At 43.1% G+C, this 26,173-nt stretch overlaps 1 protein-coding gene across 1 annotated transcript in view; it reads left to right on the forward strand.

Moving 5' to 3' along the window:
• Positions 1-542: 542 nt before the first annotated feature.
• LOC107299039 (AMME syndrome candidate gene 1 protein) overlaps positions 543-26,173 on the forward strand; it is a 27,109-nt gene continuing 1,478 nt past the window's right edge. The window contains exons 1-4 of the mRNA XM_015828407.1: positions 543-565; positions 964-1,078; positions 21,673-21,763; positions 25,305-25,401. Coding sequence (XP_015683893.1) covers positions 543-565; positions 964-1,078; positions 21,673-21,763; positions 25,305-25,401 — 326 coding nt within the window. The remainder of the gene's footprint in view (positions 566-963; positions 1,079-21,672; positions 21,764-25,304; positions 25,402-26,173) is intronic.

The following is a 26,173-nucleotide window of genomic DNA, read 5'->3' on the forward strand; positions in this document are numbered from 1 at the left end:
GGCTGACCATTTTTAGGCCTTGTCTTATAAGGGTTTGAGTTACACGATGTGTAAAATTTTAGCTGCCTGATGCAATTTTGTATATATGTTTGTTTGTTTTTTAAAAAATTGTAGCTTGCTGAACTTTAAAATATAAGTATGTTTACATCTGGAAACGAGCACAATGTTTCATTCTTTACATTAAATGATTACATTGTGCATGACTAACCTATCCTTGAGATACTTCTATTGATTATATCCGCAGTTCTCAACCTTTTCTTCACCACAGACCCCCTTTAAATCTTTTGTGGCCACGGACCCCCAAGACTTAACTCAAGATTTAAATCATAACATTTTTTCAAATGTTTTTCCAGGGGTTGAGAACCACTGGATTACATCATGAAGTTTACAAACATCCTAGACTTGTGTTTCGGTCAACAATGAAAGCTCCTGCATAACCCCATTTTTAATTTTTTTCCTACTTCCTACCTATGGTATTGATTTGCCCAGCAGCATGTCCTTTTCTGTAGCTGGTCTGTTCATTGGTTGACTGGCTTGTGAACATGGATTTTCCCCTTTTCTCAAGGTAAGGTTGGTGGTGAGCAGTCTAAACAGCAGAATCTCTGATGTTTGCATCCGTAGAGTTTCAGAGTAGGTCAGTAACACCCGAATTTAGACTCATTCAGCCACGGCGCGAGAGTGTCCTGAAATCAACCCTTGCGTGTCAGCCTTTGCGCATCACAAAGTTCTTGTTGAGAATTAAGTGGGATGACTAGTAAGTAGGGAAGACCATAGATGCAGCTCAAAACCCTTTGGCAGAAAACTAGGGTGCAGGCGTAATAACAGTTCTTGGAAGAAGACCGGTGTTGATCAGAAATAATCTGCCATCAATTCAGAACGCCGTTTTGCTTCCTTTGCTGACCGTAAGAGACTTCAGTATCTGTTTTCTCTCATTATTGTGTGTGTTGTGTTCTTTCTCCACAGTGCCCTTAAAGATAGCAGATTTCCCCCGATGACGAGGGATGAACTGCCACGGCTTTTCTGCTCAGTGTCTCTGCTTACTAATTTTGAAGATGTTTGTGATTATTTGGATTGGGAGGTAAGGAACCTCTTAACGTTTGCATAATTCATGGGAGTGACATTTCTTCATTCTGGTTACTGATTTCTACAGTCTAGAAATTGGTCTGAAACCTTGTTTGCAACTAGGGGCCTTTTTGTACTGTAAGATTGCGAAAAAGCACAGAGGTGACTCAGGTGAATCCAGTGAAAATGATCTCCAGAAGAACCAGACCATTTAATGTCCAACGTCCAACCCAGAATTTGCCTCTTCTGCATCCGATGAACGTGTGATCACATTTTGATTTTCCTTATTCGTTACTTCAGATTGCCCCAGTGAAAAAAATGAATTTTCAGTAGTGAATTCAGATTCGTATTAGACTGCCAGGAGGAGGGGACATGAAATGGAACATTTATATGTATTAAAAACAAAAGTTTAGGGTGTTTTTTTTAAAAAAAGGAACATAAAGATTCTAGCCCAGCTTACTCACATATATGCTATTTTATGCCAAGTGGGATATTTCCCACCCCCCATGAGAAATGGTGCAAGCCTGAACACAGACTTAACATTTCCCTGCAAGTAAAGTTTTAAAATAAACTTAGGTTGAATGAAACCGAAAAGAACCACGTCGCAAACTACTTTATCCCTCCCATTTTCAACTCTGTTGGGAGCATAGCATAGCAGCTCCCACGTGCGCACTTAGTTATTAAAAACCCTACTTGATGCTTTACAAATTGGAAAAATTTGCAGAGCAAAAGGAATTCTCAAAAACTATCCTCGCCAACAAATAGTTTGCAACAGGCATCTTAGTAATTTCAACAATAGCGGGCATGTGACCATCCCAGAGTGCCACTCAAATTCCAGCATTCTACCTTGATCTCCATCACATAAGCTCTAGAGCAGAGCTAGGGAGGTTTTGCCAAGTATGTGGACGTTTGACGTTTCCTCGTCAAACTGGTTTCAGAACTGTAGCGATCTGCCTTCATTTTATAAGTTTGTACAAGTGAGGACAGGCTCCACAAAGGTCAGCTGAGCAAGAGTAGTTAGAATTGTAGAAGACCAGAGAAGTGTAGCCTTCACAAATCATTCCAAGTGGCATGAACAGCTAGTTGTCTAAGTCTCAATACCAAATGTCCTCAACCAGGGCCTTTCAAGATTTGATGGAATTGGCAAAAAAAAGTTTTATCCCATCCAGTATCCTCTAGAGCAGGGGTCCCCAACCTTGGCAACTTTCAGACCTGTGGACTTCAACTCCCAGAATTCCCCAGCCAGCCATGCTGAAAGTTGCCAAGGTTGGGGACCCCTGCTCTAGAAATTTGTGTGGGGCTAAATCTCCAAAACTATTTGGCCACCGTAGCCTGCCTTACACAACAGGGTTGGAACAACATCTGTCAAAGTTCCCAGATAGCACAACCATATTGGTTAGGTGCCCCAGAGCTCAGCATTTTAGCATCTTGAGGAGGTTGAGAATGATAGCGTTAGGACACCATAAGTACTAGATTTTTTGTTTGTTTGTTTGCTTGCTTGTTTGTTGTTTAAGAAAGACAGAGACGGAAACATTGGACTGTGCCCACAATAGAAGTAGATCTCTCTCTTCTCTTTTTAAGCTGCTGTAGTAGAATATACTACAGGAATTTTTTTTTCAGAGCTGGCAAATAATCACCCTCATAGCATTTTGCATGCAACTCTGTGAATTGGCTGCTCAGTCTGAATAACTCCTTACTCGTGAATGGCCATTTGCTTGGTTTCTGAATCAGAATACGTCTTAAGTCTAATACATCTAGTCCAGGGGTAGGCCACCTTGGCTCTTTTATGACTCGTGGACTTCAACTCCCAGAATTCCTGAGCCAGCCATGCTGAGGGGAAAGGGAGAGGTTTCCAAGCTGAGCCATGCTGGCTCAGGAATTCTGGGAGTTGAAGTCCATGAGTCATGAAGGGGCCAAAGTTTTCCCCATGCTGGCTCAGGAATTCTGGGAGTTGAAGTCCACGAGTCATAAAAGAGCCAAGGTTGCCTACCCCTATCCTAGGACAAAGATTAAAAGCAGGGGTCTTCAAACTTGGCCCTTTTATGACTCGTGGACTTCAACTCCCAGAATTCCTGAGCCAGCCATGCTGAGGGGAAAGGGAGAGGTTTCCAAGCTGAGCCATGCTGGCTCAGGAATTCTGGGAGTTGAAGTCCACGAGTCATAAAAGAGCCAAGGTTGCCTATCCCTGATCTAGAGATTATTTTAAACCCCAGTCTGGTTACAGGAAATGCTAAGGAACTCCTCTTGGTGTTAGCTATGTCCCCTAATATTGGATAGTCATCGCATTGTGAATGATACAATGCAACGTTCTGTGAAGAGTGTTGCCTTTGCAAAACTGCATGCCTGAGGTGTCCAAATACACACAATGTGGCTTCAGGTCTGTCCAACATAGCTTTTCTCTCTGGGAATGTAGGGCTTAAATAAATAGAAGCGTATAAATTTAAGTCCAGCTCTTTGTGTGCAAAATCTAGGACTTCTCCATTCCATCGCCAACTGTCTATATGATGTATAACTCAGCAGCTGCATATCTCCTGGACACAGCAAAGGCCCATAGGTATTTATAGATGGCTGTGTAACAGACCCAGAAAGGAGTAGTAGCCTTTTTATATCTTTATAATTCTAATGGTAGTTGACTAAACTATTTTTGTTTGCTTTTGTTTTGTTTAGAGCACTTGCTTTTTGGGGAAAATGTTGCTCTGGATTAAATCCTTGATATTGTCAATAAAGAGAGGGGAGGAGAGAATTGAATATCCCATTGGGAACCTTGGGGGAAAACTACACGTTACTTCCAATTGCAAAAGAATAAAGCACTCTCCTTTAGCACCCACAGAAAATGTGATCCCCTTTTCTGCCCTACAAGCTTATTTCCCATTTTGAAATCCTGATATGGGGGTGGTAGAAACAAAACAAAAGAATACTTCGTGGGGAGAAGGGTACTAATGGGGTGTGAGTGGTACTTGAACATTGAGGTTGGGAACATGACAACGTCTTCATTTGGCCTAGTTTTGTTGGATTTTTTTTTTTAAAAATGGAACACTAGATCAGTAGAATAATGACATTATTTTTCCTTGCACATTGTTGATTAGAAATAAAAGCTAGATAACATCAGCAGAGAAGCTACTTGTCCTCACCCAGCAGTTCCAATTAAGACATCACCTTTGCTTAATTTTGCGTTCCTTCCCACTGCAAGAAAATAATGCAGAACTTAGAAGACCATTTTTGGTGGTCCTTGATGCTCTCTGAGCTTGCTTGTTTTGGCACTGATGATATTACCTAGCTGGGCAAGGAGAAATCTGCAAGAAAACAACCAACCTCAGAGAGCACCTCATGATGTTACCTAGTTGGGTCATGAAACGTCTCCCCCCCCAAAAAAAAAAAAACCCCCAACCACGCTCAGAGAGCACCAAGGACCCCACAGTTCAACCCTGGGCTACAAATATTCTCTTCTGCCAATGCCATTTTTTTAGTAATTAAAGCTGGGAAGCTGAGACAGGAACCAAGTTGAGTCGTCATCTTCTCACTGTCCCAGGGGGATACATCATTTTTAAAGCCTTGGTTTTCTAAATGGGAATTTAGGCTTTCAGTTTGACTTGGAAGGGTACTTTCCAAATATATATATTTCCCATTACCTTTATCTCATGGCTCCTTAGATCACCTTAGACAGGAGAGTAGGATTTTATTGAAATGTTGGATCCTTAAAAGAATAATGCGTCACTGTATTTGGCCCCTTACAGTGAGACCGCTTATGTCATCCGTGTTTCTTTTAAGGGGGACGGCAGTTATGCAATGTGAATGGCAAAAAGTCATTTCAAGATGGCTAGAATATGACCTAAAGAGAGAATGTGGTTCTTCCACCTGGTATAACTGCTCATTTCCAGATCATCCCGAAAAGGCCATCCGCCCGGTTAGGAGACCTTACTTCTGTAGGTAGGCTATTGATGATCTTGTGGGAGCTAATCCAGCAATTTGCTAACCAATGCCAAATCAAAGGCTTTCCAAATTCCAAACGTTCTCCAGAGCCCGCCGTGCTCCTGCGGTTGGTCAGCCTGATCTTGCTGGGGGAGGGGGGGGATACCCGCGGTCTTCTGCTCGAGGGTCTCTCAGCTGGCTCCGAGTGGTCTTTTTTCTCCCAAGGAGAAGGAATTTCGAAGAGAGGGACGAGTGAATTGGCTGCCATTAGCTCCCACCTGGTTTTTCAAATTGCTGCCATTTTTTTTCACCTGTTGTTGAAGTATACTTTGCACGTTTCTCTAGCCACTTGCCCCCGAGGGTCGCCTGGGATCGTAAGAGTGCAAACGCAGGCCTTCCATTTTGTCCATTCATCCTTCCATAGCATGGCTCTGTGTGACTTGCTCTGCTCATCAGCTCACGCTGCCTGGGGCTTTTTTTTATAAGGACGGGGGCACATGGGTTGACTCCTCTAGCAATAGTTCCCCTCCCCAGGACTTGTCCGACACACTTTGTCAGGGTGCATATAGAGGAAGCTCATGGCAGATGAAAGTGGCAGTGCTCCATAGAACGCATAATTTTGACCTCGCCTCTGTATCTAAGCCAGGGGTCTTCAAACTTGTCCCTTTTATGACTTGTGGACTTCAACTCCCAGAATTCCTCAGCCAGCGTGCCTGGCTGAGGAATTCTGGGAGTTGAAGTCCACAAGTCATAAAAGGGACAAGTTTGAAGACCCCTGATCTAAGCACTCTTTGTTGGCCGTTGCATTGCACACATTTTCCATGCACAAGACCCTGAGTTGAGTTAGCCAGAGCGACTAGCATCTCCAAACACATCTGAAATCTTGGAAAGCCACCCACAGCTTGTTTAGACAGAATCAAGCCACTACACGTATTTGCTTTCTTTCTGTAGGTCCTTTTTCAGCTACTGCAACTATATATTTTTGAATCAGCTGCTATTTTTCTCCAGATGACTTTGTCTCAGAGAACGGGGCTGTTTTCCGTAGAGCCAAATGTTGACCTTGTGCATTTCCATAGGGAATAGCATCCATAGGGACCCCTCTCTGACTTTCTTCCTTTTTCCTGAGGGTACAAAATGTCACTTTTCCCCCCAGTAGTGCCCCTCCCTGGATTAACAAGTAGCCCTTTTTTGTCACAGGCTCTGAAGCTCTCTCTTCTCAAGCATATGAAATGTACGTGTGTATGTATGAAAGACAGTAGAGAATTACTCATTTCTCCCTTACATTAATAACCTGACATGTTTGGCTTAGCTGGATAGTGCATGCATGGATCCCACAACTCTCTGACTTTCTGCCTAATTAATTTTGCTCTGACTGTTGCTAGGATGAGCAAGGAAACAGCTCAAGATTAACCTAGTTTGGTCCAGTTGCCGTGATCCAACCTTTAGACACCTTGGCCTGGATGATTGAGGTTTCATTGATATGCATGGATTAGGTCAGGGGTAGGCAACCTTGGCTCTTTTATGACTCGTGGACTTCAACTCCCAGAATTCCTGAGCCAGCATAGCTGGGCTAGCTAGCTCTCTCCTGCCCTTCCTGTTTCCTGCTTCCTGCAGAGACGCAGCAAAGGGAGGAGCCCCGCCCAATAAGCTTTTCAGCTTGTCAGGAATTCTGGGAGTTGAAGTCCATGAGTCATAAAAGAGCTAAGGTTGCCTATCCCTGGATTGGGCTGTTGCTTGAATGCTTGAATGTATGAGATGACGAATCTAAACTAATGGAATGGAGACTTCTATTCATTCTGAGTGTGAATTTTAGGAACGTTTCTCTCCCCCCCCAACCGACCTAAAATATCAAACAGGCAGTTTCGACTTACGACCATTCCATTTGAAGTTACAACAGCACTGAAAAAAAGTGACTTTAACAACCGGTCCTCACACAATTGTCACAGCATCCCCCTAGCTACAGTAGTGGCCAAAATTGTGACAACCTTTTGGGAAAAGTGTGTTTTTGAGGTTTGATGGCTAATAACACCACTTTTTTGGGGGGGAGTAGTACCATAAAATTATATATCAATGGAAAGATAATTTAATCAAGAATGTAATGCAACATAGTTTGTTCAATTATCTGTACTGTATTCTATGAAAAGTTGTAGCCAAAAAAAACAGAAAAAGAAAACACAACTTGCTTAGGTTGATCTCAGGTAGCTTTCCTTCATCTGATTGTAGCCAATGAGCATGAGTGTTTAGAGAGCCAATCAGCTGTTATCTTGTTTTGGCAATGAGCCAATCAGGTCACAATAGGATTCAGTTATTGATCTCATGTATTGAAGCTGAGAGGAGGACATGTGTCAGTGTGTTATGTGATTGCTATCCAGTTGGTTGGGTTTTTTGGTGTTCTTTCATTTGGTGAGCTTGTAAAACGTAAAAAAATTAAAGTAATGATGCAAAGAGTTGACTGGTCGCCCAGGTGTAAAATAGTATTATTAAGTGAACAAGGCTACAGTTATAAAGAAATTAGAAGAAAAATGGGTGGAAAGTTAACCAAAGGTGGCATTTCTACTGAACACTTTTCCCAAAAGGTTTCCACAATTTTGGCCACTACTGTATATGATCAAAATTTGAGCACTTGGCAACCAGAATTTATTTACGAAAGTCGCAGCGTCCCAAGGTCACATGATCATCGGTTGCAGCTGGCCTTCCGACAAGCAAAATCAAAGCGGTAAGCCAGATTCACTTAATGACCCAGGCAAAAAAAAAAAGGTCATAAAATTGGGTCTGACTCACTTAATGACTGCCTCATTCAGGGATGGAAGTTCCAGCCCCAATTGTGGTCGTAAGCCGAGAACTACCCATATTGTAAATATTAATTCTGAAAATGAGAAGCGAGTGGGCGTCGTGAGTAAAAGCACCCAGCTATTAACCAGGAGACTGGGAGATCTAGTCCTGTCTTAACCGTGAAGTCAACTGGGTGACCTGGCCTCACAGTTTTCGTTCTCAGTTCAAGGAAGAAGACCGTGGTGGCAAACCACTTCTGAAAATGTGGCCAGGCAGTTGTCAGGAGTCAAGATTGACTTGGAGATTCTGGGTGCTCTCTGAGCTTGGTGGGGGGCTTTTGCAGACATTTCATTACCCAACTAGGTAACACTCTTGATGATGATGATGATGATGATGATGACGCCCTGAAGACATTATCTGGTTGGGTAATGAAACATCTGCAAAGAAACCACCAAGCTTAAGAGAGCACCAAGAAACCCACAGTTCAGTTCTGAGCTACAAATAGAAGCTAAAACATATGAAGGCTAAAACATATGAAGAATGATTGCAGGCATTGGGTATGTCTAGTCTAGTGAAAAAGGGAAACATGATAGAATTGTTCCAGTATTTGAGGGGCTGCCACAAAGAAGAGGGAGTCAGATTATTCTCTAAAGCACCAGAAGGCAAGACAAGAACCAATGGATCAAAACTAACCAAGGAGAGATGCAACCTAGAACTAAGGAGAAATTTCCTAATGCTGAGAACAATCAACCAGTGGAACCACTTGCCTTCTGAAGTTGTGGGTGACCCCATCACTGGAGGCTTTTAAAAAGAGATTGGACAGCCACTTGTCTGAAATGGTATAGGGTCTCCTGCTCAAGCAGGTTATTGGACTGGAAGACCTCCCTGGTCCCTGCCAACTCTAAATAGTCTCTTCTGTTGGTATCTAGATTGACTGGAAGACGCACACACTCAAAAGTTACAAAATTCAGAAAAGGATTGTCTTGAACGTACACTTCTAGCTCCCTGGATGAGCTCCCAGGTGTTTTTTTATTTAAGAACCACAAACATATTCTCTCATCACAAACAGCGTGGATAATTGGCTGGAGAGCTCGGAGGTGTTGACAAGGAGTTAGCGTATAGAAAATTACATTTTATTGGGAAGCTTAAAGAATCATTGGAATTTTATCAGTGGTGTCAGACCTTTTAAGCGCATACGGCTAAAGCAAATCACACTTGACAGCTGTGGGCAAACGCTTATTTGAACACGATTTATGTGAGGTCCATATTGAATTTTTTTTATTTTTTTTAACCCACAGTTCTTAACTGAGGCCTGTAGATATGTAGAGCGAATTGCATGGGGAAAAAATCACAGCTTATCTCCTCAAGGGAGACCCAGAAAAGAGAGTGAGGGAGCGAGCTAAGCTCTGGAAATTTCTAAAGGGAAAAAAATGAGATATTGAAAGAGGTGATTAAGGCAAAGAGATGGTTCCCATTTTAATCTCATTTTTCCTTCAAATCACATAAAGCAATCAGAATGGCCCAGACAAATATAGTTTATTTTTTATCATGACTTAGGAAAACAGTAAAAGATGCTGTTGGGGGAAAAAATAATGAAGATTTGCGCATCTTTCAGCTGAAAATCAAACGCTTTCACTTAGGTTTTTTTTTTAATTTGTCTGTCTTCTGATGAATGAACCTCAACACCCAGAATTTTCAACAGTGCCCTTCCTGGCTTGAGAATTCTGGAAGTTGAAGTCCATATACCTGGAGGGCATCCCAATTTAGAAAAGCTGCCCTAAATTTAGAGGGCGCAATGGCTCAGCGGTTAAAGACGCTGAGCTTCTCGGCTGGAAAGTTGACAGCCCGGATTTGAGACCCGAACAATATGTGATGTCCCGACCTTGCCTCAGCTCCTGCCCACCTACCAGTTCAAAAGCATGCAGATGCGAGTAAATCAATAGGCACCATTTTGATGGGAAGGTATTGATGCTCCGTAACGTCATGCTGGCCACATGACTGCAAAAATGTCTTTGGACAACACTGACTCGGCTAAGAAACGGAGAAGAGGCTAAAACATATAAGGAACGGTTGCTGGAATTGGGTATGTCTAGTTTAACGAGGGGGGACATGATAGCCGTGTTCCAATATCTCAGGGGCTGCCCAAAAGAAGAGGGAGTCAAGCTATTCTCCAAAGCACCTGAAGGCAGGACAAGAAGCAACGGATGGAAACTAATCAAGGAGAGAAGCAACCTAGAACTAAGGAGAAACTTCCTGACAGTTAGGACAATTAACCAGTGGAACAACCTGCCTCCAGAAGCGGTGAATGCTCTAACACTGGAAGTTTTTAAGAAGAGACTGGACAGCCATTTGTCCGAAATGGTATAGGGTTTCCTGCCTGAGCAGGGGGTTGGACTAGATGACCTCCAAGGTCCCTTCCAACTTTATCATTATTATTATTATTACGGCCACTAGAATTAGACACAATTGGACAGGGGAAACCTTTACCTTACTTTTACTTGCTCTAAATTTGTGTTTGTTTGTTTGTTTGTTTTTTGTATCGCACTGTTATTATTTCTACAAATATTATACCTTGCATTTCTGTTAAGAGAGTAAGGGAAGGAGAGGACAGGGTTATGAAAAACTGTAAAAAGGGGAGGGGAAACGAGGGCAAAAGTATAAATCATGATGCTAGGGACAACAGGTGGTTCAGAGCTGAGAAAATACTTATAAAGTTGACCAGGCAGAGTTCCTTAAAAATGGGGAAATGGCTGCCTATATATGGTTGTGCGTCCTAAATCCTTTTTTTGCCCACGATGAGCCTGCTATAAGGGGTACATCAGCAAGAACATGACCTGGCTTTAAGCATGCATTTATTTAATTAATTTAAGACTCATGACACCGTTCTTCTTTGCAGTCTTCCTCGTAAGGCGCGTTGCTCCTGTGGTGCATGCATATAATTGGCTGAAATTGGCATGAATTGAACCTTTTTGGGATGGGAAGTGATGCTGAACAGATCCACAGCCTTGGGGGGAGTCCTGGGTTGGTTTGTTTTGACTTTCTTTTTCTTTTTTCCTTCATGCCTCGTATTTATCAGTTGCCAAATCATTTCAGCAACAACACTGGGGATCTCAGATAGAGTTGGCACAGTGCTAGAAATTGTGTTGGAATAGTGGTCTATAAGAGTGAAGGTCTTATAAACCAGGGTCCTCAACCTTGGCAACTTTAAGACTTGTGGACTTCAACTCCCAGAATTCCTCAGCCAGCAAAGCTGGCTGAGGAATTCTGGGAGCTAAAGTCCACAAGTCTTAAAGTTGTCAAGGTTGCAGACCCCTGGTATAAGGTTTCTTGCTTGAGCAGGAGGTTGGAAGGAAGATCCCTTCCAATTCTGTTATTCTGTAATTCTCTATCATGTCTGCAGCTAATTTTTCCCAAGGTTGTCTGGCTACAGTGAAAATCTCCCTGCTGTCATTGTGCCCTTCTGGAAATAGACACAGGTGCTTTAATAAGTTGCCTATATTGCATTCCTCTATATTCTGAAGCACCTCTTTCCAACTGATTCCAAAGATCTGCAGAGATCTTTCCTCTATTCTTTTGGCAGAAGCTATCCCCATGGCTAATACTGCAGTCCTGGTTTTTCACTGGTGGAGATGATCAAAATAAGGGAATCAGACTTTTCTCTCAGAGGTGTTCGAAAGGCATTGGCTAACATTTTCAGCATCAGTCAATGATTGCCCTCCCATCAGAAAAATTGGGACACCAATAAAGGGGACATTATTGTGTTTTGACATCCGAAGACATTGTCCCTTTGATCTACAGGAGTATGACCATCTCCATTGTCCCAAAGATGCTTCTTCAAGAGTCAACTGGATTTTCTTTGTTTTTCCTTGAAGATGTTTCGCTTGTCATCCAAGAAGCTTCTTCAGCTCTGAAATGAGAAGTGAAACATCTTCAAGGGAAAAAACCAAGATAGTCCAGTTGCCTCTTGAAAAAGCTTGGGACAACCATGACCTGGATGACTGAGGACCTCCGTAGACATCTCCACTGTAGTTTGTAAGTCCCCCCTTCTATGTTCTACCCACCTTGAAAGTAGACATGGCATTCTCCGTGTTTGGGAAAAAAATAAATGTTTCAGCTTTCGTCAAAAGACTCAAAAGCAGTGTTGAGAGTCTTAACTACAAAGGACCTGATGTTGCTTTTGCCTTGAATGAAGAGCTCTTGAGGGTGTTCTGAGTTTTTTTTAAAGAGTTTTTCACTCTTAGGGTTTGAAGATCAGCAATGTCTGAGCAGCAAAAAGGCATAGTTTTCCTACAGAATAAGGTTGAGTTTTCTGTAGCTTTTATAGCAAGATGACCCTGCCCCCTCATTTGTGAGATAGAGCATTAGTTACACAGTCTTTTTTTAAAAATTCTAATTGGAAAAAAATGACAAGCCAATTTATATTGCGGGGGGGGGGGGGATTAAGAGCATGTAGACAGGAATAATTTTATAGTCATCAGCCTCTCCTGATTCTCTTGCATGTTTCTCTCTCTCTCATGCCCAGGCAGAAAGGCAGCCACAGGATTTCTTTCAATTATTCCTAGGACCATTAATGTCGTTAATTTGCACGTATTTGCATATCTTTTTTTTAAAAAAAGTTCATCCGGTTAATAATACATCTTATATAAAAATATAAATTGAAATAGCAAGGCAGTTAACAAAACAAGGGAAGATGTAGTGGGAGCTAAATGCTGATCCCTAGATTGATCCAGTTTCCCCCACAAAGCAAGTTGTTTTCCTGCATCTGGAAATGAGGGAGCCATAAGAAAGAATAATTGCTAAACCAAAAATTGCAAGTCCAAATTAGGCTGGATTTTCAGATGGGCAGTAAACCCCGTCCAGCTTTGTTCAGATGTTTTGGATTACTGTTTATTGCCAAGGGAACAGACAAATTCAGTTAATGCAGTCCCTTTAGGCCAGGATCCAAACTCTTTTTCTTCTTTGGGAGCAGAATCAGTTCAAGGAGGTTAACCGGAAGATTTAGCTGCTGTCACTAGATCCCAGACTAGATCCTAACCAGGGTTTTCCAAGCACTTCACAAAACAGTCAACAGATTACAGGTAGCCCTTGACTTGCAAGCATACGTTGAGTAACCACTCAGCATTACAGCGGCATTGAAAAAAAGGGAGCGATGGCCATTTTTCACACTTAACGACCATTTGCAGCATCCCAACGGTCACGTGACCAAAATTCAGCCGCTTGGCAACTGGCTCATCTTTATGAAGGTTGCAGCCCCCGTGGGGGTCACGTGATCCCCTTTGGCAACCTTCTGACCAGCCAAGTCAATGGGGGAAGCCAGACTCACTTAATGACCGTGTTAACTCACAACAATTGCAGTGATTCACTTAACATCTGTGGCAAGAAAGGTCGCAAAAACGGGGCAAAATTCACTTAACAAGAGAAATTCTAGGCTCAATTGTGGTCATAAGTCAAGGACCACCTGTACTTACATCCTCTTTCCATTCTTAGCATTGGAATAGCTTCTTTCACAAAAGGGGGAGAAGCATACTTCCAATCAGTGGTGGGATTCAGCCGGTTCGCACCAGTTCGGCAGAACCGGTAGCTAATTTTTTGTTGCCCGGGCCCAGAACGGACTTCCAGAAGCGGCATCCCCGCAGAGAACCGGTTGTTCACCTATTTCAGGGGTAGGCAACTTTGGCTCTTTTATGACTCGTGGACTTCAACTCCCAGAATTCCTGAGCCAGCATGGCTGGCTCAGGAATTCTGGGAGTTGAAGTTCACGAGTCATAAAAGAGCCGAGGTTGCCTACCCCGACCTATTTGAATCCCACCACTGCTTCCAGTAGATGCAAATTAAATCAGTTTTGGACCCAGAATATTTCCCCTATCTTGTCCCCCAGTAAATAAGTCAGGATAGAACTTAGTTAATAAAGCCCTTTTTACATTCCTACCAATAAGCTAATCAGCACCAACCCCAACCCCGCAGTTAATAAGTGCAGAATCCAGATTCTTTTTAAGTTCTGGATTGAGAATTTGAGGAAATGTTCTTGACGTCTCTTTGTAATCGAGTTCACTGAATTGATTTTCCAGCAGCTGCATTCCTTCCCTCTTATCCAGGCAGGATACTCTTCCCTTTGCTTCGTTGATCATATCCTGGAAATTTATACCGAGGCCTTCATAGTTATTACTCCTTCTTGCCATCGCCCAATATCAGTGAGAACCAGGCATGTAGGAGGAAAGCTGCCCTATTTTTGTCCCGTCAAACTGCAGCACTAATGGAGCCGAGATTTAATTTTTCCCAGGGAAGCCATAGCAGTGATGTCATGATGCTACTGGAAGATGCAGGGTGAAATATTTGGACCATTTGGGGAAGGGTATAAGAAATAAAACAGATGCCACCAACTTCAAAGAGATTTAAGACACCCGCGTTGCTAGATTCCTCGGGGAAATAGGTTTCAATTTTTAAGGGATGAAGTGGGTGCCCAGAGCCGATCCCTTGACCCAGCCTCTCCCCTTGCCCACCCCTCAGAAAAGAAGGGAGAGGTGGCCAAAAGACAGAGGCAGTTTTGTGAACAAATGTCTGGAATACTTTTTGCCTAAAGAAAAAAACAACCAGGTGGCAATTTGTCCCTGTTCTAGACAGCAGTTGCTTTTAGTGTACTACTTTGTGATAGCCAGCCATTCACCCAGGATTCGTTTTGTACTGAAGTTCTTGTTTGGCTTCTTCAAAGAAGGTGTAGTATAATAGTAGTAGAGAAGAAGTCCCCAATCTTTCTAGGTTAGCAGCCCGGAGGGAAAGGAAGGGAGAGGCATGGGGCCACGTGCGCGTGGGCAGCACAAACGGGGGCAGCGCGAGTGCGTGTGTGATGCTGGGGGCGGAGCTAGAGCCCGTGTGATGGTGAGGGCGGGGCCAGCGCCCACGCGATACTGGAAGTGCGGCGGGCCTAGCACACATGCAATGCTCAGGGCAGCGCTAGTGCAAATGGGAGTGCATGCACACACATGCATGCACTGGCCAGCCATTCACGCGACCCGGTGGCCAAGAGGCCACGATCCAGTTGTGGGCCGCGGCCCACAGTTGGGGACCCTTGTAGTAGAGAGTATACCCAATGTACATGTGAACAACATAGAATTTAGAAGGCTATGATAGTTGGCAACATTGTGGGTTATTCCCTCTAATGCAGTGGTAGGCAATTAAGCCCTTTATGATCTGCGCACTTGTCTGGCTCAAGAATTCTGGGAGATAAAAGTCCACAGGTTGTAAAGCAGGGATCTTCAAACTTGGCCCTTTTATGACGTGTGGACTTCAACTCCCAGAATTCCTCGTGCCTGGCTGAGGAATTCTGACCTCGTGCCTGGCTGAGGAATTCTGGGAGTTGAAGTCCACAAGTCATAAAAGGGCCAAGTCTGAAGACCCCTGTTGTAAAGGGACCAGAGTTGCCCACCCCTCCTCTAGGGGTACTACACACGTTAGAGAAACACGGGTGACTAAGAATCACCTGAACTGCCGTTACAACAAACTCACATACAACCTAACTTCACGGCTTTCCCCAGAAAGCTGACATGATCCGCAGCCCTGCCCTTTTTGAGCAATTTCTGAAAATTAAGTTTTTCATTTTCGTTACGAAGTTTCGTTATCTGGACCTGTCAAATTTCCTGAAAGCCGGCTTCAATGTGACGCTTTGTCAGATGCTAGTAGAAGATCTTATTTTAACCTAACGGCTTGCTAAGGGAAGGGAATAGTCTCTGGCAGGACCCCCTTAATCTGTTCTGGATAGATAATGATTGACAGAGGGATTTAATAATTATTAGAATCCCTGCCTGCTGTTTTCACATTTTGTCCTTCAAACATCTGTAAAGTCCGTTATCTGTCACAAGAATAAAGAGCACTTAGTACAGGTAGTCCTCGGCGTACAACCACACAATTGAGCCCATCGCTTCTGTTGCTAAGAGAGACAGCTGTTAAGTGAATTTTGCCCTATTTTACGGCCTTTCTTGTCACGGTGGCTAAATAAATCGCTGCAGTTTTTAAGTAGTAACCTGGTTGTTACTTGAATCTGGCTTCCCCATTGACTTAGCTTGACCAAAGGGCACAAAATAGGATCACAGGACATTGCAACTGTGCTAAATACACGTCAGTTGCCGTTTTTAACTGTCCGTGGAGGTTCTCATTCACACAGGTAATGGGGGGTCCCAAAGGTGTTTTTATTTTTAAAGATGAGATATTTTTTCTTTAAGACTTTTTGCTTCTCACCCAAGAAGCTTCTTCAGTTCTGAACGCTTGAATGCCTTAAGGAAAAATCAGGAAATCCGGTTGCCTTTAAAATAAGACATTGTTTCTGGATATAATTTGAATGCAGCCTTTCTGTGTGGTTTCGGTGACTAGCAAGATCCCTTCTTTCTGTCTGAATCTGTCAAATGGCTAAGATTATGATTAGAAATCCGTTTCTTTGTACAACTCATTCCTTTTTTTGTGGAAACAAAGCGACTACAGAGACGAGAGCCTTAGGATAGCCATCCTCTAGCTGTGGAAATATCTCTTCCTTTCTTGGTTCATCTATCGCAAGATTATTTTTAAAGAAAGCAAGTCAAGACCATCCTTTTCCAGAATAGCCATCCGTTCTAGATTAGTAATATTTTAGACTACTCAGGGAGTAGTCATTCATTTATATGTTCAAAATTATAACGGCACTGAAAAAAGTGACTTATAACTATTTTTCACACTTATTGGCCATTGTGGCATCCCCGTGGTCATGTGATCAAAATTCAGAGACTTGAACTCGTATTTATGACGGTCGCAGCGTCCTTGGGGGGTCACGTGATCCTCTTTTGCGACCGTCCGTCAAACAACGTCCGTGGAGAAGCCAGATTCACTTAAACAGCCGTGTGACTAACTTAACAACTGCAGGGATTCACTTAACAACTGTGGCAAGACAGGTCGTAAAGTGGGGCAGAATTCACTTAGTGAATGTCTCGCTTGGCAACAGAAATGTTGGGCTCCATTGTGGTCGTAAGTCGAGGACTACCCATGCTTAGTTTACGCAGCCCAACTCTCTTTCCCCGGCATTTAACGCTGTGCTTAGCGTCTCCGCACCAAGTTTCCAGCACTACAATACAGATGTGGCTTGTTTCAGAGTGCAAAACTCAGTCCAGCTATTTTATTGACTCTATGAGTAGCCAGTTTTTAAAATATTACAATACAAGGTTAAGTTTGAAAACAGCCGAGAAGGGAAAAGGGGGGCAAGGAAGTAAGGAACAAAAAAAAAGAGACCTTGTAGCAATTTTTTTTAAAAATTTATTTATTTATTTACTTTTTGCCAGTTTGGTCTTGTGCTTGAAGCATTAGGCTAGAAGCCGGGAGACTGTGAGTTCTAGTCCTGCCTTGGGCATGAAGCCAGCTGGATGACTTTTAAGCCAGTCACTCTCTCTCAGCCCTGGGAAGGAGGCAATGGCAAACCACTTCTGAAAGTCCTTGGCAAGGAAACTGCGGGGGCTTGGTCCAGCCAGGCATTTGGAGTCAAAAGGCACAAAACAAACAGATATTTTTCCCCGCAGCTCATATGTAGACAAGAGTCTCCAAAGCACCTTTGAGAGCAAGGCAAAACGTAACCGGTGGAAGCGTAACAAAGAGAGAAGCAACCTGGAACTAAGGAGAAAGTTCCTGACAATAAGAACAGTTGATCCGTGGAACGGCTTGGCTTCAGAAGTTGTGGGTGCTCCATCCCTGGAGGTTTCCAAGAAGAGAATTGGACAGTCATTTGTTCAGAATAGTGTAGAACAGGGGTAGTCAACCTTGGCTCTTTTATGACTCGTGGACTTCAATTCCCAGAATTCCTGAGCCAGCTTAGCTGGCTCAGGAATTCTGGGAGTTGAAGTCCACGAGTCATAAAAGAGCCAAGGTTGACTACCCCTGGTGTAGAATCTCCTGTTTGGGCAGAGGATTTGACCTCCAAGATCCCTTCTCGTCCCAATACAATACATTTTGCCTGACTCTCCTTTGATGGTAGCCTTGCCTGGGAAAACGTGTGGATATAAGCGGGAAGCTTCATACTAGGCCCAGAAATACAAGTCTCCAGACACCTAACCTATCTTCAGAAACCAGCTTCTCGCCAGAATACTCCCAGATATAACAAGATTAGTTTCTGTATTGCAAGAATAGAGCAACACACACAAAAAGATTTGCCACTCTAGCACAGACAGCAATCAAAGCCTATATATATGATCCGTGTGCCAGAATTAAAATTCTAGGCTTTTTTTTTTTCCTTCCACATTTCCACATCAACAGTTAAGTGACCAAGGCTGTGGGTGGAAGACAGCTACATTATGACATATATTGTGATTTTCTTGAGCCTGGGAACTGCAAGTTCCTGTCTCGCCAGCTTCATTTCTATCCCTAACCCTGCAATTGTGAGAACTTGTTACCCATCTGACGTATGACTGCTGGCTGTTGTTAACAGTCAACTTCCTGGTGTTATTTCTCCCTGCAGTCTGGTCCCTAGAAATAGCCATCAATTCTTGCTTATTCATTCTCCTATGTCAGAGCCCTGCATTTAGGAACTTGAGTTCAGAACATAACTTAAGTGCACTATAACTTAGGAGTCTCGGAGTTTAGAAGCCGTTTGATTTTTTTTCCCCTACTCTGTTAGTGACAGGAAGGTGGCTATATTTTACATCTTGAACTACACCTAGGTGTGGTAAGGAGGTGTTGAATACTCTTGAGCCTCGTAGTTCTGGGACATCGGCTCCACCTAGCCAACCAAGTAGCTGCAGAAAAGGGTTGGGGAGGGATTTTTATAGGAAAAAAAATTTGGACTAGAAGACCTCCGAGGTCCCTGACAGCCTCATGATTCTCTGAACTTCTATGACCTGCTATCTCATCTACTACTTTATCCATTCAGCATAGTTAATATAATAGTTGGCATTTGCAAACTGAGTACCAGTTGGTCTTTAATCTAATACAGGTAGTCCTCAACTTACAACAGTTGAGCCCAAAATTTCAGTAACTAAGCGAGACATTTGTTAAGTGACTTTTGCCCCATTTTGCGACTTTTCTTACCACTGTTGCAGTTGTCAAATTAGTAACACAATTGTGAACCTGGCTTCCACATTGATTTTTGCTTGTCACAAAAGGGGATCACGTGGGCCCAGGACACCATAATTGTCACAAATACTTTCCAGTGGCCAAGCATCCAAATTTTGATGGTGTGACCGTGGGGATGCTGAAGCGGTCGTAAGTGTGAAAAACAGTCACACGTCCCTTTTTTTAGTGCCATTGTAACTTTGAACGGTCATTAAAGAAACCGTTGTAAGTCAAGGACTGCCTGTAGGAAGCTGCTTTGATGAGTTTTCTGAACCAGTTTTGGAAAAGGCATGCCTTTTCTAGAGCAGTTGAGGAAAAAGCCAAGTGTTCATATCTTAACGTTATTCTAAGGAAGAATCTTACATATATGTTAGCATGATCAAACTGTCGATGCTTTGGGTTTACTTTTGATCCAGAGGATCTGTCCTATTTTCATTCCCCCCTATCTAGGCACATGCACATGTAACTTCTTTGAATCCCCCTCCAGGCAGGGAAAAAGTACCTGATTAAAAATAAAAACAACTGGGGCTTTCCTTAAAAAAAACAAAAACGGAAAAGCACCATTAGCCCAAAGTTATTTGTACCAGTTGCATTTGAAGCTCTCAGCAATGCCTCTACAGTAAACTCACAAAAAAAATCTTCTCTTCCTTTCGTGCTCCATAAGGCAGTGTGTCTGGGGGTCCAGCATTTGAATGTGTCTCTCTAACAGCTGGCTTAGTCAAGAGTGTAGTTTGCCACCAGAGCTCAGGGGGGGAATTAAAAAAACAAAAACAAAACCACCACCCTTTCCTAAATGTCTGGATCCACTGATTTCTCCTGGCTCCTTGAAATAAAGTTAACCTTGTGGTTGTGTTTGTAAGTGTGCTGTAATCCTGTGACCAGCTGCTTCTCCCGAGCCTTGAATTCAGCGGCTTCAGCCTATGTATCACAGGCTGAAGGTCATCACTTTTGACAGGAGAAGTGGAGCAGATAACGTTTGCAAGTGAAGCTTTAGATTTGAGCTTCTATGGCAGGGGTCTTCAAACTTGGCCCTTTGATGACTTGTGGACTTCAACTCCCAGAATTCCTCAGCCAGGAATTGTGGAAGTTGAAGTCCACAAGTCATCAAAGGGCCAAGTTTGAAGACCCCTGTTCTATGAGGGCCACAAGAGGCTTTAAATCAGTGTTTCTCAACCTTGACAATTTTAAGGCATGTGGACTTCAACTCCCANGACAGCCTCATGATTCTCTGAACTTCTATGACCTGCTATCTCATCTACTACTTTATCCATTCAGCATAGTTAATATAATAGTTGGCATTTGCAAACTGAGTACCAGTTGGTCTTTAATCTAATACAGGTAGTCCTCAACTTACAACAGTTGAGCCCAAAATTTCAGTAACTAAGCGAGACATTTGTTAAGTGACTTTTGTCCCATTTTGCGACTTTTCTTACCACTGTTGCAGTTGTCAAATTAGTAACACAATTGTGAACCTGGCTTCCACATTGATTTTTGCTTGTCACAAAAGGGGATCACGTGGGCCCAGGACACCATAATTGTCACAAATACTTTCCAGTGGCCAAGCATCCAAATTTTGATCGTGTGACCGTGGGGATGCTGAAGCGGTCGTAAGTGTGAAAAACAGTCACACGTCCCTTTTTTTAGTGCCATTGTAACTTTGAACGGTCATTAAAGAAACCGTTGTAAGTCAAGGACTGCCTGTAGGAAGCTGCTTTGATGAGTTTTCTGAACCAGTTTTGGAAAAGGCATGCCTTTTCTAGAGCAGTTGAGGAAAAAGCCGAGTGTTCATATCTTAATGTTATTGTAAGGAAGAATCTTACATATACGTTAGCATGATCAAACTGTCGATGCTTTGGGTTTACTTTTGATCCAGAGGATCTGTCCTATTTTCATTCCCCTCTATCTAGGCACATGCACATGTAACTTCTTTGAATCCCCCTCCAGGCAGGGAAAAAGTACCTGATTAAAAATAAAAACAACTGGGGCTTTCCTTAAAAAAAACAAAAACGGAAAAGCACCATTAGCCCAAAGTTATTTGTGCCAGTTGCATTTGAATCTCTCAGCAATGCCTCTACAGTAAACGCACAAAAAAATCTTCTCTTCCTTTCGTGCTTCATATAGCAGTGTGTCTGGGGGTCCAGCATTTGAGTGTGTGTCTCTCTAACAGCTGGCTTAGTCAAGAGTGTAGTTTGCCACCAGAGCTCAGGGGGGGAATTAAAAAAACAAAAACAAAACCACCACCCTTTCCTAAATGTCTGGATCCACTGATTTCTCCTGGCTCCTTGAAATAAAGTTAACCTTGTGGTTGTGTTTGTAAGTGTGCTCTAATCCTGTGACCAGCTGCTTCTCCCGAGCCTTGAATTCAGCGGCTTCAGCCTATGTATCACAGGCTGAAGGTCATCATTTTTGACAGGAGCAGATAACATTTGCAAGTGAAGCTTTAGATTTGAGCTTCTATGGCCAGGGGTCTTCAAACTTGGCCCTTTGATGATTTGTGGACTTCAACTCCCAGAATTCCTCAGCCAGGAATTGTAGAAGTTGAAGTCCACAAGTCATCAAAGGGCCAAGTTTGAAGACCCCTGTTCTATGAGGGCCACAAGAGGCTTTAAATGGTTCCATTCCTCTCCCAAAACTCTCTGAAAGAGAAACAGATGTGCTTATCCCGAACTCTCCCTTTCAAAGAGGCTAAACTGAAGTGGTTTTAAAGAAAAATTTTAAAAAAAAAAAACCTTACAAGGAAGGGAAAAGAAACCCGGTCCAATAATAATCACGCGAAATTGGGAATTTTATATTTCTAACCATCTTTTGTTTTCTTTTCTTATTATTATTATTTTTCTTGAATGTATTAATAAAACTGCCGGTTTCTTTCAGGTGGGTGTACATGGCATTAGAATAGAATTCATCAACGAAAAAGGATCAAAACGCACGGCCACCTACTTACCCGAGGTTGCAAAGGAGCAAGGTCATTGTTGGGTTTTATCTCATATGATCTGGTGAAGAATTTAAACATGCCTAGGAACTTATAATGCAGTATTTGACCTTGCCCTGATGTCAGATGATGGAGCAGTCCTTTAATTGTAAGGGATGACTCTTCTTTTAAATGCCACTTACACACTTGTAGAAAGCAGGACCCCCAGATTGCAGGGATCCAGACATACTAGCAAAGCAGCCATGGGGCCAAACAGTGGTGAGAGACAGTGGGAAAAAAATAATCCACCCAGATAGAAAACTCCAGACACCAGCCATGCAGGAAGCTCTTTTAAAAGGGCACGGCCACCATTTTTGAAAGCATTTTATTTATTTATTTATTTAAAAAATCCTCTTACCCATCTGCTCCAGGACACTGTTCTGACTCAAAATTGTTTTTTCAAGAGGCGACTGGACTTCGTTGTTCTTTGAAGACGTTTTGCTTCTCATCCAGGAAGCTTCTTCATTTCTGACTGAGCAGTGGGAGGGAATAGAAGGATGTATATTCCTTGCAGTCATCTGATCATTAACACTCTCTCTGACAGTTGTTGAGACCACTTGGGGTTTATCTATGCCACCGGTCGGCAACCTGCAGCTCTGGAGCCGCATGTGGCTCTTTGAGCCTTCCCCTGTGGCTCCCACAGTGTTCTCCGACGAGCTGTAAAGCTTATTGGGTGGGGCTCCTCCCTTTGCTGCGTCTCTGCAGGAAACAGGAAGGACAGGAGAGAGCTAGCTAGCCCAGCTATGCTGACTCAGGAATTCTGGGAATTGAAGTCCATGAGTCATAAAAGAGCCAAGGTTGCCTACCCCTGAGCTTGTTGGAGAACAGCTTGAAGCCAGCTTGCCAGGTGAGCAGAAGATTGGAGAGAGGGGGAGAGAGAGGGAGAGAAAGAGAGAGAGAGATGGTAGACCGGGTGCCTCACCCAACAGATAAGATATATATCCTCCCTGGTTTCTGCTGACAGGAGTAAGGGGGAACCTGTGGCTCGAAAGGGTAATACAGCTGCCTAACATGCAAGCTGCCCAGGTTCGAATCCCTGAAGGGTGTGACTAGCTGATGAGGGCTAATGAGCCTGAAATAGCTATACTAGTCTCCCACTAACTCTTTGTCAGCCACAAATTTTGAATTTATTTCTTCACAGTATGTGATGTCTGCCTTCAAAACATGCTCCTAGATTGGAGCGAACCGCAGAACAGACTGTTTTACATTTACATTTGGTAGACCGGGTGCCTCACCCAACAGATAAGATATATATATATATACCTATAATAAAGGTAAAAAATGATATATGCAGTGTTATCTTCATTTTAGATATCAAAAGGGTTTTGCGGCTCCCAGTGTTTTGTTTTTGGTGGGAAACGGGTCCAAGTGGCTCTTTGAGTGTTTTGGGTTGCCTACCCCTGACCTATGCCCTCAGGGTCCCCCTGAATCAGAGAGCAAATGGGTGTGAAATCTTGGAGCCGCTGAAAGGACTGCATTGTAGACAGGAGAGAGGTGGTGTCCTGTGCCTCCCCCTCTGTTGGGAGGGGGCTGCTCAATTTACCCTCTGATCCAGGTGGCCCCGAGGGTACAAATAAACCCCCAAGTGGCCTCACGGACTCTCAGAGAGAATACTAACGACCAGATGACCTCAAGGGGAATATAAATACTATTCCCTCCCACCATCGTCAGAACATGAAGAAGCTTCTGGCATGAGAAGCAAAACTTCCTCAAGGAAAAACAAAAGTCCAGTTGACTCTTGAAAAAGCACCTTTGGGACAACCAGGACCTGGAGGACCGAGAATCTTCATAGACTCTTCTGACCTTCCTTTTAGATACACCCCTAAGATAGGTTATTGAGATAATTCTCTGAGAAAAAAGGGCATCACCCAAGTCAGAGAAATAGAATTGGCCCTATCAGGTGTAATCTCGGTCCTAAAATTGACCTCAGGTTCTTCGAAGTATCCCTAAGACCCCTTGTAAGGGATGTAAAGAGCCATCATAAAAACGGGGAAAGGGCTGACACCATGGACACTGCCTAAACGCCAGGCCTCCAACTGAAAGCCACTATTCGCCAACATTTTCCATGGTCACAGTTCAGAGTGACACCTGGTTTCATTTCGGAGCGTCAGCGCTAATAAAATTTTCACTGGTAGGAAATTGGATTTTTTTTAAAAAAAAATGACTAGAAATTATATATTTGTCTGGGCTGTGAAAACGCAGGATCAACTGCTTATAATTTGGAAAAGTTGCATAGATGTTATTATCATTGATACAATATGTATGTAATAGACAAAGTGCAGGTAGTCCTCGACTTAACGACCACAATTGGGCCCAAAATTTCCATTGCTAAGCAAGACAGTTGTTGTCAGGGGGCCTGACAGTTGTGAAGTGTGTGCGTTGCCCCATTTTACAACCTTTCTTGCCGCAGTTGTTAAGTGAATCGCTGCAGTTGTTAAGCTAGTAACCCGGTTGATTAAGTGAATCTGATTTCCCCATTGACATTGCTTGTCAGAAGGTCACAAAAGGGGATCACGTGATCCCGGGACACGGCAACTGTCGTAAGTACATGCCAGTTGCCAAGCGTCTGAATTTTGATCGTGTGACCCTGGGGATGCTGCAGCGGTTGTAAGTATGAGAAAGTCACAAGCCCCTTTTTTTCAGTGCCGTCGTAACTTTAAACAGTCACTAAACGAATTGTAAGTCGAGGACTACCTGTAGTTAATCCTATTGCGTTGCCATTGCTCTCAAAACTTTCCGACAGGCAGGAACCAAGCAACAGTTGTGTTGGGTTGCCTGGCCCGAAAGTCATCTCCTTTGATAAAACATACTATTTGACCTTTGTGTGACAAAATGGATTTCATTTCAAGGCCCTTTCATATTGGCTTGTTCTAAACTGCATTGATTTGGAATATTGATTGGAATGTAAATAACAAAAGAGAGACGACAATCTACCTTGGATTCCTCCCCTTTTCTGTCATTCCAGAAAAAGGGTCAAGAAATCTAAATAGCCACAAGATTTCCCAGTGAACATCATGGCTGATTGAATATTCCGAAGCGTTCTGGTAGCCCCTTTTTCCGATTAACACGTTTTATTAAAAGACATGTTAGTTTCAAAAGAGGCTAGCAAGATTGCTACTGTACACTAACATAGCAGGTGTCCCACTAAATCTGCAACACACTGCACCATGGATGACTAACAATTATTACTTTAGATTTTCCTACACACAATTGGGTCCCCTAACTTGGCCTTGGTATGCTACAGAACTCCAGGTTCCATCATCCCCAGTGAGCACCAGATTAGGGATTAGCCATTGTGTTACCCTGCTTCTCATAACTGAACACAACACTGATAATAAGGTTACACTGTTTATTTGGGATTATTCCTAGTCTTGTGTTCTTTTCGGAAATGTTTAAGCTTTAACCAGCTTACCTGCGGGAATTCGCCCTAAAAGTACAAATCTCCAGGCAATTTGTATTCTTTACAATCAAGTTAAACCTTTTGCAGAGCTTTCAGAGCTGATTCTTCTTTGTGTGTTCTCTTCTAATCCAACAGGCTGGGACCATATTCAGACCATAGATTCCTTACTGAGGAAAGGGGGTTATAAGGCTCCAATCACAAACGATTTCAGGAAAACAATAAAACTGACCAGGTAAGAAGTCCTATCCTATGTTTTGCTGGGGTTCTGCGCAGGATCTTAGCTGTTCCTAGCCCTGCACGCTTCTGGATGGAGAGCTGTGATGCCATTCCTGGGATCTGTTGAAGCCCCTCTCCCAGCTTAGGAGACATGGCCCCAAATGTTCCTACCATCGCCGGGATCACTTTGGCCTTGACTATCCACATCCGCTCCAGTTCTGTCTTCTCCGTGGCGGCTCCTTCCCTGTGGAACATTATCCCTGCCAAAATAAGATCGGCCCAGCTTTGACACTTAAGGCCCTGAAAACCTGGTTTGGCCAGCAGGTCTGGGGACCTCAAAGTGATACCAAGCCCATCAAGTGGTTTGTTTGATTGTTGTTGATGGGGTGGGGGTTGTTACTGGGTTTGTATTGGGGTTTTACTTCTGTAAATCGTTCAGAGTCACCATGAGTGACTTGGGCAACCACATAAAGTTTCTTAATAAGTAAATCGTAAGACAGTGAAAGTTGAAGCCTGGGCAGAGATGAGTTTGGGAAGTTATATCTTAAAACCACGTAGGTCCTCCTAGCCTTAATTCTGTTGAACTTTTCTTGTTCTTCTGGTTCTCTTTTAATGCTTAAACCAGGCGTGCCTAATCCACAAGCTTTATGCAGGCCTGGACAGCTAGTAATGCGGCCCTACAAGATATCATAAAAACCATTTGTTATTTATATACATTCACTATATTAAATATTTTCTATGCGACCCAAAGCAATTCCTCTTCACTCAGTGGGTCCTAGGCCAACCAA

The sequence above is a fragment of the Protobothrops mucrosquamatus genome, unplaced genomic scaffold, assembly GCF_001527695.2.
Source record: "Protobothrops mucrosquamatus isolate PMUCROS unplaced genomic scaffold, P.Mucros_1.0 scaffold4469, whole genome shotgun sequence".
Lineage (NCBI taxonomy): Eukaryota > Metazoa > Chordata > Lepidosauria > Squamata > Viperidae > Protobothrops > Protobothrops mucrosquamatus.